General features: G+C 38.3%; 1 protein-coding gene across 3 annotated transcripts in view; it reads right to left on the reverse strand.

Moving 5' to 3' along the window:
• The window catches only part of galnt18 (polypeptide N-acetylgalactosaminyltransferase 18), a 462,670-nt gene that overhangs the window by 262,011 nt on the left and 186,256 nt on the right, over positions 1–14,403 (reverse strand). For all 3 annotated transcript variants that reach the window (XM_062967703.1, XM_062967704.1, XM_062967701.1), the window contains exon 3: positions 7,368–7,534. In XM_062967703.1, the coding sequence (XP_062823773.1) occupies positions 7,368–7,534 (167 nt within the window). The remainder of the gene's footprint in view (positions 1–7,367; positions 7,535–14,403) is intronic.

The raw sequence follows: 14,403 nt of genomic DNA on the forward strand, positions 1-14,403 counted from the left end.
GAACCAGTGCCTGGCCGCTGTGGCGGACTGGATGAGGAGGAACAAGCTGAGGATCAATCCTGACAAGACAGAGGCCCTCCTGGTCAGTCGCTCGTCGGATCGGGGTATTGGGTGGCAACCTGTGCTGGACGGGGTTGCACTCCCCCTGAAATCACAGGTCCGCAGTTTGGGGGTCCTCCTGGATTCAGCGTTGACGCTTGAGGCTCAGGTGTCGGCGGTGGCCGGGAGGGCTTTCGCACAACTCAAACTTGTGCGCCAACTGCGACCATACCTCGTGAAGTCTGACTTGATCACGGTGGTGCACACCTTAGTTACCTCGAGACTGGATTACTGTAATGCGCTCTACGTGGGGCTTCCCTTGAAGACGGCCCGGAAACTACAATTGGTCCAACGCTCGGCAGCCAGATTAATAACGGGAGCGAGTTATAGGGAGAGATCTACTCCCTTGTTTAAGGAGCTCCACTGGCTGCCGTTCATTTTCCGGTCCCAATTCAAGGTGCAGACCATCATTTATAAAGCCGTAAACGGTTTGGGACCCACCTACCTTCGTGACCGTGTCTCCTACCATAAACCTGCCCGAGCCCTTCGATCATCTGGGGAGGCCCTCCTGTCACCACTGCCTTTATCTCAGGCCCGCCTAGTGGGAACAAGGGAGAGGGCCTTTTCTGCTGTGGCCCCCCGTTTATGGAACTCACTGCCTATTGAGATCAGGCAAGCCCCCACTCTTTTGGCCTTTAGGAAAGATTTAAAAACATGGCTCTTCCGATGTGCTTTCGGAGAGTAACTGTATATACCTCCTTTGTTTCTCCCCCCAACATCTATCCTTTAGACCCCTGTTCCCCATGGTTTTATTCTTATCTCTTCTTACCCCGAGTTTTTAACTTTGTGTCCATGCGGCCCGCCCTTGTTATGTTATGCTACGTTTTGCTTTGATTTTGTTCTGTACTGGGTAGTGTTATTCTTGTATTGTTTAATTGTATTTTGATATGTTGTTTTTATATTTTGTTTATTGTATTGTCTTGGGCATGGCCCCATGTGAGCCGCCCCGAGTCCCCGTTGGGGAGATGGTGGCGGGGTATAAATAAAGTTTTATTATTATTATTATTATTATTATTATTATTATTATTATTATTAGTCCCTGAAATCTATTCTTCACTTCCACTGCATATTCATTAGGAATATTTGTGAGATCATATCTAATTGGTCTGTGTTTTTTCCCCATTCTCTTTAGTCTGGTTCTAAATTTTGTAATAAGAAGTTCGTGATCTGAACTACAGTCAGCTCCAGGTCTAGTTTTCACCGACTGGATGGATGTCCGCCACCTTTGGCTGCAGAGGATGTAGTCAATCTGATTTCGGTGTTGACCATCTGGTGAAGTCCATGTTTTTTGGGTTGTATCTAATCACTGCTTTCTCAACTTTATTATTAACTATGAAGACTACTCGATTTCTTTGGTGTTCCTCTTGTCCGCAGTAGTAGATTTGGTGGTCATCTTTTCTGAAATGGCCCATTCCAGTCCATTTCAGTTCACTGACTCCCAGAATGTCTATCTTTAATCTTGACATCTCACCAATAACCACGTCTAGTTTGCCCTGGCTCATGGATCTTACATTCCAGGTTCCTATAGTGTGTTGATCTTTAGAACATCGGATTCGTCCTTCACCTCCAGCACCGTCGGCCGTTAGCCTTCCTTTCGGCTTTGAGCTAACTGCGTCATCACATCTGGGGCTACTTGGACTAGTCCCCTGCTCCTCCCCAGTAGCATTTTGACCATCTTCCAACCTGGGAGTCCTATCTTCCGATGGTATACCGACATTTCTCTGGTTGTACTGATCCACTTAGTTTTCATGGCAAGAATACTGGGATGGTTTGCCATTGCCTTCCCCAGGATAGGATAACTTTACATATCCTTGGTTAAATAGCAAAGACAGTAATAATAAGTAATAATAAGACTTTATTTATAACCCGCCTCTCTCTCCGAAGGGACTCAGGGACTCATTAAGAACCCATTTTGGTGAATTGCAAAGAGGCATGTGCACTAGGCTCTATTCAAGTGCACTGGCACTCTCTAGTAGCTGCCTGATGCCAATGATCCTGATATGCAATGGTCCCATTGTACATCGATCCTGATATACAATCATAGAATAGAATCATATTTATTTATTATTTATTTATTACAATATTTATATCCCGCCCTTCTTGCCCAAGAGGGGACTCAGGGCGGCTTACAATAAAACCCATGTATAAAATTGTACAATACATTGTGAATCAATTAAAAAGTTATTAAATTACATCAGACATTCATAAAAACATTTATAAAATACAGATGGGCAGTCTCCAAGTTATGAACAAGATAGGTTCTGTAGGTTTGTTCTTAAACTGAATTTGTATGTAAGTTGGAACAGGTATATTTTTAAAGTGTAACTCGAATCAGTTGAGACACCTTTTCCCCATAATAACTCTTTCAAGAGTGATTTTCCCTTGCTATGGGTAAATTTCTCTCACTTCCTGTTGTCTCAGCCTCATTCTTAACTATGAGTCATTTCTAAGTCAAACATTTGTAACTGAGAGACTGCCTGTAGTTAGAAGAGATCACAAGGGTCAGTCTAACCCCCTTCTTCCATGCAGGAAAACACAATCAAAGCACCCCCAACTGATAGCCATCCAGCTTCTGTTCAAAAACCTCTGCTGAAGGAGGATCCACTACATTCCAGTGCAGTGTATTCCACTGTGAAAAAGCTCTTACCAGCAGGAGATTTCTCCTAATGTTTAGGTGGAATCTCTCTTTCTATAGTTTGAATCCATTGCTTTGTGTCATAGGGTAGGTTTCAACAATCAGATGGGTCAATCAGGTGACTGAGACGCTGGTGTCCATTGGTGTCCTGCTTGGGACTCCCTGAGCCACCTTGGAGGCAGATGGAATCCCCACTGCCCAGCCATGCTAAACATGGTTCCGCACTGGTAGTTACCCCAGATGTCCCTCCTTCCCCTTATTTTATGGCTGTTGCTAGCTGTGACACCTCCGCTTACCTTATCATCGGCACTCTGGCTGACATCAGCCAAAGTGTCACCTTGCTAAGGAGGGTGTAGAGGGGATGTATAGTTCATTTCCAAAAATTTTAAAAATAAACAAACATATAATTAATAGAAGATCCAGGTAATACACAGATTTGTGTAAACAAGGATACCAGAATAGGTTTTCACAGTCATTCATGGACCTACCGACAAGATTCTACCTCTGAAAGACAATTATACTCGACCACAAGTGATCGCCTATGATCCATGGTAAATGAGGATCAGGATTTGTTCTCATTCCAAAAATTAGGGAATTCAATGTACTCAAGTAAAATGTCCCAAGGTTTTGCTCTTTGGCCTACTGAACTATGAGAACTATAACGATAATGATAATGGATTGTCTGGATACTATCTGATTTGGCAGACTTCATTTTAAAACAAATAATTTTTGTGATAGCCTTAAGTGCACAGAGAAACTATTTCTAAATCAATACCTTTAATCTAAATCATGGCCTCTGCTGGCCTTTGGCTCCCGGTATAGAGATCGAGGTTCTTTGAAAAGAAATAAGTAGCAACAGGGGTCAGTTCTTTTAATGGTGTTACATTTTACCCGCTGAAAAAATGAAGAGATAAAAAATAATAGGATATATGATACGAAAATCTTGCTAGGCAAGGTATTTTAATTAAGAACACTTTTTCACAGACAGAGAAGCGACCAGTTCCTACAGAGTTATATCCTATTTAATATCGAAGTCTCTCATGTATATTTAGCTTCTTCAGTACTCTCATGCTATCAATTGCCCAATTCCTAAGGTATTCTGTTTTTACTAATAGAAGACTTGGACTGAATGTCTGTAAGAAAGAACTCCTGCAGCCTGCTTAATAAACAATCAACCATCTTCGTTTGTTATATCTGCCCATTTGTTTTGGACTGCCTGTGATTTTTTCACTTAGGCTGGGTCTCTCCACTGTCCTGTGATGTAGAGTAAATGGATAAAAACAAATACATTAATCCTGGATGCTATCTTTCTTGTGCTCCCCTATGATGGTATTTTAAGAGAAACCTGCCCAAGGTTGGGCGAAATATTGCGTTTTTCTGGAACTATGATGAGATTTAGAGTAAATGTTCTCTCTCTTTCTTTTCCATTTATGTATTTCTTGGAACCTGCATTTCAAGTAAGTTTTCATCCATAGTAAAACAGAAGCAGCCAGAAAAAAATGTGGTACCGCAAGATAACTTGCTTATAATTCCACCAAACCTTACATGATTGGTTCTAAGGCAACAGTATGAATTGTATAATAAGTCATGTAGAAGGACTAGGTATAATATATTAACCAAGATACTATATACTTCTTGCCCAGGATAACTAAATAATAACATGGTTAGACCAGATTCCACATATTTTTAAAGAGGCAATGCAGCATTGAGCTCACAGGTTTCACAATGGTCAATAATCTCCCAATCCATGAAGTAAAAAATAGAGGGATAAAAAGGTTGTATATACTTAGCTGCACTAGGGGCCATACTTAGCAACCTATGAGAAGATCTAACCGCTTGCATACCTTATTGTAACACAAGCATAGTGCCCCAATATGGCTCCAACTCAAGAGTAGAAAAAAGGAGATCTGCAAAAAGCTTTGAACATTTTGGTTTCATCCTAATCTCTCTGAAGAATAAAATCCATTGTGGTGCCTCTCTACGACTTTTTCCAAGACTTCCCTTTCCTCTCTTTCAAATTATCACCAACATCCATATCCTCCATATCTGACCTGGAGGTTCAAAGTCTGCTCACAGTTCTGATCAGTACATCAAATAATTAATTGAATATAGGTAATGTGTTGTCGAAGGCTTTCATGGCTGGGATCACAGGGTTGTTGTATGCTTTTCGGGCTGTGAAGAGAAGCCATTGAAATCCACTAGCATGTAGACAACTTCAATAGAAAGGAGGAAACCATGAAAATGAACAAAATCTGGCTACCAGTATTTAAAAATTCTAAAATCAAAACAGTAGACGGGAAGCAACACTCTGAGGGCAGAGGAGCCCCAAGGATGGCTAATGACTGAACAAAGGATGCCCCCCAGGCAAGAGACAAACCTTTCCAATGCTAATTAGGGTGATTAACTGAAACATTAATGCTGGCTTCCAACTGACAAAGGACTCTTGTCACACCCTGGACTCTCCACAGATATATATTTTTTCCTTTCCTTGCCTAGTTTATCCATGCCTCACAACCTCTGAGGATGCCTGCCATAGATGTGGGCGAAACGTCAGGAGAGAATACTTCTGGAACATGACCACACAGCCCGAAAGACATACAACAACCCTGAATATAAGTAAATTTGCTAAATCAAAACAATTACATGTGGCTCAATGTCATTAAATTCCTTCACATTTGCCGAATTGGTCTTTCATTCTGCTAAGATGTTTTCACCACAGGGGATCATATACTATTTTCATGGACAAAGTTAAGCATAACTAGTGAACTATGGGGACAAAACAGTTCCGAGGTGTGCCTTCTATGTAGAGCTATATTAATAATTGTGGAGTTGGAGAAAATGATCCAGGACTCCAGAAACTGTGGACACTAGACTTCTACAAGCAACACACATACACTCATGCATTCTGACAGACAAACACAAAAATTTTTGGAACTATGATGTTGTCAATAGAAAAATGCTCCTGAGGAGGAGAGACAGTATAAGTGTCTCCACTGCTTACTACAAAGTTTGGTAAGATTTACTACTGACCTCAGACCCAGTGCATAAGTGAAGAGGATGGTAAGCCCAGAGTCTGACAGAGTCTGCAGGCTAAGTACATTGAGCTGTCTTAGGATATGATCTCCCCAAATTTTCATATAAGAACTTTTCAGCCACTATAAGGATCAGAGACCCATTCACACCATTCAATTATAACATTGTTATTACACTTTAACAGTCATAGTTCTGTTTTATTTAATCCTGGGACTGGCAGTATAGAAAGTATCAGCTAGAGCAGGCATGGGCAAACTTCGGCCCTCCAGGTGTTTTGGACTTCAACAGTCTACCGACTGTTAGGAATTGTGACAGCTGAAGTCCAAAACACCTGGAGGGCTGACGTTTGCCCATGCCTGGGCTAGAGCACTCTAGTGCCTCACCAAGCTATAAATCCGAAGATTTGACAAGATGAAATTGTGGAAGTTATAGTAAAATAAACACTATAAATTCTGTAGTGTGGATGAAGCCTAGGAATTTTTCTTAACACATTTCTCATGATTTTACCAAGTTAAGAAGAACACAATTTTCATTGCTTTACACCTAAATTCAAAGCATGGCTTGGCTCCTAGCACAGATGTTCCTAAATCCTACCAAGAACTTTAGAGAAAGAAAGGAGGATGATAAATGAAAATGTGCTAAACAGAAAAGAATCTCTTTTAGACATAAAGTTCCAACAGGGTGCCAGAATACATTCCCATGCAAATAAGTGTTCATATTCTAAACATAATCCAGTATGCCATGGTGAAGTGCTCCTGACATAGTATAAGCTATTTAGAGAGGTATTAACATCTCACTTCATCAACCAGTGAGTTCCCTAAACAGCTTATTAAAATGTTTAAGCCCTCAAACAAACAAATCAATAATGAATGTTACACTTATAGTAAAGAAGTAACAACATCAAAGCTGAAAACAGATTTTAATACATCTCAAAAAGCAATAATCACTGAGAGACCTCAGACTCATAGCTTCTGAGAAAGCATGTACCAGAGAGTGGGTCCTGCTTATCAGAGGTAAAAAAACAAAACAAAACATAAAAGTCTTTGCCTGATGACAGGGGAAGACTCATTAGCCTCGAGATAGCCACTGAGAAGGCTCTGTTCTGACTCACCACCAGTAAAAGTGCCTGTAAACGTGTTGGGAATGAAAAAGGGGCTTCTTCCGAGGATCCTGGGTCTCAGGCAGGATCACATGGGAAAATATGATCTGCTAGAAACCCTGTACCTACACTATATTGACATCTCTTGAATGGCCTTTGAACATGGTCCTAATATTTGGCCAGGTTTCTGCAAGCGAACATAGCATTTTATTTTTAGTCTTTTTGAGGATTCGTTCTACCACAAAAAAGAGTAAAAAAATCTAAAACATATTTAAATCATTAAACTACTTAACCTAGGGCATCCAGGGGCATTGATAGAAAAAAAAAATACTTGAAATACTTGAGAGTACAAAGGAAAAGCATAGTGGGTTATGAAGGGGCAGGCTCCGTATTAAATAATCAAAATGCACAGAATATAAAACACACAGAGTTTTCTACAAAAATTCTCTTTGATTAGTTCCTATCCTCATCAGGGAAGGACCGTTGGTGTATCCTACTCACCATTATTACTGTTGTCGTCCACTAAAATAATCTCTTTGAGCAAATGAGCAGGAGTCCTGTCAATAGCTGAATGAATGGAACGTAGAATCACCGAGAGTGCTTCATTCACAAATATGAAAACAATGCTGACCTCAGGAAGGCTGTCTGGAAATGTAAGGTTCTTGCACCTTTGAAGAAAAGAAAAAGAGTCTACAGCAACTTTCTTAATTGAACTTTATTTGCACAAACACAAACTCCTATTTTCTCAGAGTGATCTATACAGCCCTTGAGCATACCCTTTCTCCCCTTCTATTTTCTCATAGGGTTTTCTCCCACATTTAGTTTAAAATGATATGGCATCTCTAAGCCACCCTGCTGTAAATTTGTTACCCGGAACAATTCAATTGAAAATACTGAGAGTGCCTTAGCAAAATATACCAACTGCACATATGCACACACATATACAGCATGAACAAAATAAAAAAACAGAAATCTTATTGGCCTAGCATGTATATACACATTTGAAACAGCAAAATAGAAATGATTTAAATATATTGAACAAAGAAAATCCTCTATATCAGTGAGCAAGCTGTTTCCATGCCCTTGGGGATATGGTACATGAACGAATTTGTAAAATATTAATTTCTCTTATTTCTCTCCAATACACAATTCATACAATAACATTCAGCTATTGTTAAAGTCTGATGATGTTAATATTGTAAAATACAGCTTATTTTACTCTTACAATAATAAAGTTTTGCCTAGTCACCCATTCACAATCAGCTGCATGACTTCAACGGTTAATGGTTGAGGGATGGGTGCTGAAGTCACTCTTATTCTTACTTGATTTTTGAACCCTTTTTCATTCTGATAAGGTACAGCAGGAGGGGATGAAAAAATATATTTGGCTTAATAGCTTGGAAGCTGCATTTTAGTTTTATATATTTAAGTTGATTTTTAAAAGGTGCAATTAAAATGTATAGTATTAATGGAAGATCCTCATTGCTTGAAGGAGTTGAACCTATGGTAGGGTTCAATGTTATCACATGTCAAATATATCTCTACAGAAAGACCCAAGTCCTGAGTCTTGCCAATGCTCTACCATTAGCATAACATCCAACAATCTTCTTAAGAGTTTCTTAACATTCTGTAGCTGCTTTTGAAGTTGAGGAGAGCTATAGAGGAAAGACACAATTGGGTTTTGTTCAGGGAATTAATAATTTATTTATTTATTTATTTATTTTAATGTATTTATATCCCACCCTTCTCACCCCGAAGGGGATTCAAGACGGATCACAACAAAGGCACAATTCGATGCCTTGAACACATATCAATATAAAACAACATTACATCATTAATCATATCAATTAAAACAATTACTTAAAATCACACAAAATGAAAACATATGTCAGGAACCATTACAACTGTTATCTGTAATAGTTCATTATTGCACTGAGATATCAATTGTTGCACTGGGAATCACTATGCAAACGCTTGATCCTGCAACCAGGATTTAACTTTCTTCCTGAAGGTCAGGAGGGAGGGGGCTGATCTAATTTCCCTGGGGAGGGAGGTCCACAGCCAAGGGTCACCACCGTGAAGGCCCTGTCTCTCGTCCCCACTAGTCACGCCTGCAAAAGGGGTGGGATCAAGAGAAGGGCTTCCCTGAACTATCTTAATCTCTGAGATCGTTCATAGGAGGAGATACGTTCGGATAAGTAAGCTGGGCCAGAACCATTTAGAACTTTATAGGCTAAAGCCAGCACTTTGAATTGTGCTTGGTAGCAGACTGGCAGCCAGTGGAACAGGGGAGTTGTGTGCTCCCTGTAACCTACTCCAGTTAGAAACCTGGCTGCCGCCCGCTGGACTACTTGAAGCTGCCGAACAGTCTTCAAAGCCAACCCCATGTAGAGTGCATTGCAGTAGCCTACTCAAGACGCAACAAGAGCGTGAACTACCATGGTCAATAATAGTCAACTAGATTTTTTTTACTCTGCAGGTGAATTATTTTTTTAGTAAACTTCCTAGATATTTTTGGAAGCCATCTTGAGTAACTGTAGTGGGATAAAATTACAGTATTAAGTAAGTAAATATAGATGGTTCACTATTAAGTTAAAATGTTGTTTTGGAAATTATCTGGAATATAAGTGTGCACATAAGTTTCTTAAGAAGTTCAAATGACAATATTTTAGAAGAGAACAAAAATATTACGTTTCAGTGGCAGAACATCTGAAGCAATAGTGGACATACTTCAGTGTCAACAAACTTGATGATTCTTCAGTGACAGCAAATTCTGATGAGGATAATCCTGGACTGATGAAACTTTGCAGCTCATGATTTACTTCATATAAAATCCTGTAATATTTCTAAGCAGAAATATAAATTTATGCACAGAAATTGTGGAAAATGCTGTTTCTTGGGACAAAAATACTCTTTTCTGACCCCCAAAACAACATACTAATTTTCTACCGAGTATGTCCCGAAGTGCAGATTATCTTTAAAAACTATAGTAAGCAATTTTGAAGACTTTCTTGCAGCAGGAAGTAAATTGCTTAAATTATAACAAATTAGCCCATCCATTATGTACATTAATCATGATGCTAATTTTGAATAGATGCCTCATGGCTTTATACCCAATTGTTTCTAATCATCCAATATTAAAAACATCTCACTAACCTATACCATGGGGTGTAAGATATCTCTCACTTTCACATTATTTGTGAAGGTCAGTTTGAATAACAGGAGCCTGCACTTTCAAGTCCCTATAATATATTTCAATCTTTTTGTTCAGATCCACACCTCGAAACAAAAGCAACATATCTAGTGGTCAAGCTATGACAGCTTTGCACTTTATTATATGGATTCTAAGAAAACCCTGTTGTCATGGTCACCAGAATGGTACATGCAGTATATGTAGACATATGCTCCCAATGTTCTGTTTGAAGCACGGTAGAAAATGTTCTGCTTTAAGCACAGCAGACAAAAAAATGGGAAAGTGAACCTTAATATTTTTTTCAGAAACAATTACAGGCACAATTTCCTCAAAATGTGCTCAAAGGCACCAGGGATGGGAGGGCAGAATTGACACTATGGTTTCTCCACTTATAATGGAAGGGGTTTTATAAGTAGCATACAGGATAATGAGAAATTTTACCATCCTATTAATATTTACTATTTGTGATATGCTTCCAAATATATTTTCTTGACAAATCAAATTACCATTGGCATTTATTTACAAAAACACTTCCCACCAATGCCTCCAAACAGCTTACAACATGTTCCAGTTATCAATATGTATTGGCACTTCACTTCAGAGAGCTGCTTCTTTTAAGATGTAGGAACAGCTATCCCAGAACAGTTCTGAGAAAGACATCATTGAGATTATTTACCCCAGCAGAATTTTGCTCATCTTCATTCATGGCTAGTTGTTTTTCATAGTTAAAACCCAAAACATGAAGTTCCTGATCACAAAATCAGAGAAATATCATTGAGTATGAAAATCAGAATTTTCCATCTCATAGTATTTTCTGATATCTATATATGGCTGTAAAACCTGAAAAGTGAAGAAAGCTGACAGAGCAAGCCTGAATTCTACTTAGAAGACATAATTACTAAAATGAAGTTATTGGCTTTGTACGATAACATGATACATTGGGAAAGACATAATAATACTTCATAAATTGCAAGGCAGTACTAAAACAGGGAAAAGGTGGATAGAGAAACAAGGAAATCACAGCCATGACTTTTCAAGACACTAGAAAGCCTTTTAATAGAAGAATGTTTCAGAAGTCTTTCATCCACTAAATCTTCATAAACTGAAGCTGATTTGACAGCAGTTAACAATAACAAGAGGGCCCAATGGTTATGCAGTCTATCCTCTGCCAATGCAAGAATCCTTACACATGATTATCCAACCATTGTTTAAAATCTCCAACCTCTCTTCCTTTTCCTCGGAGCACTGCTACCAAGGATTTCTCTCTCATAAGCCTGAGCTCACTCTGTTTCAGCCTGCCTCACCTTGTCCCTACAAATACAAATATTGGCTACTCATGGTGTATACATGTGTATATTTGTCACATCCTCTATTTCTTGTGCATGCCACTTTGAAATCTTAGTTCATCCAAGATTTTCTTATTGTCCAAATTAGATAACAACAACAACAACAACAACAACAACAACTTTATTTTTGTATCCCTCCTCCATCTCCCCGAAGGGACTTGGGGCAGCTCACATGGAGACAAGCCCAACATCAATGTAGGTAAAGCAATCAATACATTAAAAACAAAATAGCAATAAATATAGAACAACATAAAACAGTATAAAACAACATAAAAACATGTCAAGTACTTAAAAGCCTGGGCACAGGTACAATATATACAGGGGTGAACTTGTGCAGGGCTCTGAGCGAGGTTCAGTGATAATATAGCGGTGAGCAGGGAGAGGCAGGGAGAAGACTTATTTCCTTTCCTTTGAAACTGTATGCAAATGTGCCTTCAATATCTTCCTTTTAAGAAACTCCTCTGAGTATTTCTGACCATGGGATTTCCCCCAGTATTTCTTTAGGTTGGCTAAAATCAGCTCTCTCAAAGTCTAATTACATTCAAACTTTCCCTTTCCTCTACATTATAAAACCCACAATGATATGGTCTCTTCTACCAAAGAATCTCACCATTCTCACCTTAATGACCAATGGGTGAAGACCAGGTCCATGAAAGTTAATTTTTTCCTAAGTTCTGAATTTTTAGAAAGGCAGATGAAGAAGCTGCTGGACCTTACACTTTTGGCAGAGTTTAGCTCCCAAAAGAAATCAGGGCAGTTGAAATTGCCCATTACAATTATTTTTCTCCTTGGAAATCTGATTTATGAAGGTACTATCCAAGTTCTCCATCTGGCTTGGAAATCTGTATTGGATCCTCACATTGATTCTATTGTGGTTTACTTTCCTTTAATTTGTACACAAATGTTCTCAATTTGTTTTGAGTGCTGCAAGGCTCATATCTCTTTGCTGGTGAGCATGTTCTTATATAATGTTATTCTCTTCTGGTTTGGTCTCTTCCTTTTGAATAGACCAAATGCTATATTCCAGCCATAGATTTCAAGCAGCCATGTTTTATTAATGCCTAGTAAATAATATTTACCCTCCTGCATTAGGTTCAAGTTCATTTGGTTTATTTCCCAAATGAATGCTCTGTGCATTGGATTAAAGATATCTGAAGTCAAAGGTCATTTCTTCTAGCTGCTTCCTTATAATTTTTCCCTGGTTCTCCTACTTCTGTTCCAATTTTCTGTGCATCCACTAATGCTTTGTGTCCTTCTGTTCCTTAAAATACTGTTTTTCTTCCTGACAAGATTCTCTTCTTCCCACTACTCCGAAACACATAAGCATTGTTATCAAATAGCTAAATGGTGCCATTTATTTATAGTTGTAACAGGATAAAAATGCACAGCGATGGGAATTATTATAAAAATGCATGCATGAATAAGTGTACTTTTCTATTTAGCCTCTTTAACCTTCCACTATTTTTTATTAGGCCCATTTGTAATGCATTTTAAGAAAGACAGAAACAGATGTAAAGGTCAAGGTTTAGAGGAGATGAAAACAAAGGTTATGTCTCTGATATATATACAAAAAGACCAAATGAATTGCAACATTTGGCTTTGAGAGAATATCATTAAGAAACATCATAGTAGATAGATATTAAAAGGATTCCACAAAGTAGCAAGAGAATACTTGCTACTGTCCATTGAAAAATGGATGTAAATAGTAAGTTTGAGGGAAAGCAAATTTAATCTGTAGACAGAAACTGCCTGCAAAAATCGTATTTTAAAAAGATATACAAGTTTCCTCCTTGGGTTTTAAAGACGAGATTGGACATGCATTGATTGAAAATTACTTAAGTACAGAAAACATGTACAGTTTATGCAGACATTCTTAAGCAGCATCAGCTTTCCCCCTAGTTCTACAGTTCCATGATTTCTGTAACCTTTTTGTTGGGACAATTCTAGGATAGTTCATAAAATGTATTGTATTAATGTTAATAGACCTGCCATCATCCAGATTTACACTTGTTCAGATCAACATAACATCTGAATTCCACATTACTTACACAGACAGCAGAGGCTAAAAAGGTGACAGCATGATTACTGGAATGACTCTTACACATCTCCATATCCATGTACATATTTGTTTCTGGCAAGGAAAGTCAATGGAGATCAAGTTAACATGTCAGCTTCCATGTATTACATGTAGTGTTTACAGGAGGGTTAAAAACAGAGGGTGGTCTGTGAAATCTGAAGGGCTCAAAACGCTTGTAGCCCCAGGGCTGATCTTTGTACACACCTGCTATAGGCAGTATTAACTGTACTGGCAATTTAAAAACAGAGATTCGTAGAAAGTAAACTGCATAAGTAGTAGAAAGTCTGTTCAGAAGAACTGTGGGCCTATACTCCAAGACTAAGAACATGTCATATGTTATGTTCAAAAGAGTAAGATTACATTTTTTGCATTCATATATTGTAAAAGAGAGATCCTATTTGACACCAACTAAATTGCCTTTTTGTCTTTTCCTATCTAAATAACAATTGGGAATAGGAATTCACCTTCTTGTTCTTCTGTACTGGCTGTGTTATTTAATTTTTATATATATAATTTTTTTGCTTTGTTTTAAATTGTGACCAAAGTGAGTAATTGTTAGCTACCTTGAATTCCCATGGGGAAAAAAGCCAGGTATAAATAAAGTTAATCATCATCATCATCATCATCATCATCATCATAAGGAAAATAAATGTTGCAAATTAAGCTATCAAGACTACTCTGAATGTGGAAGAGTTTCTTTGTGGGATAATAGATAAAGCCTTGTTATGATTTGCTGCTACTAGCCAAATTTTCACCCTGTGTTTTGCATGTCACAAGCCTTGTCAATATGAATTTTTTCACTTCTTCCAGCAACTGAATATGGATCTACTGAATAAGAATATGATTGTACATTATCAATAATGTAATTAATAATAAGTTTTAGAGACTGAATCCTCTACAGTGTTGGGTAGAAACAGACAC

Source organism: Anolis carolinensis, chromosome 1 (assembly GCF_035594765.1).
Source record: "Anolis carolinensis isolate JA03-04 chromosome 1, rAnoCar3.1.pri, whole genome shotgun sequence".
Taxonomy (NCBI): Eukaryota; Metazoa; Chordata; class Lepidosauria; order Squamata; family Dactyloidae; genus Anolis; species Anolis carolinensis.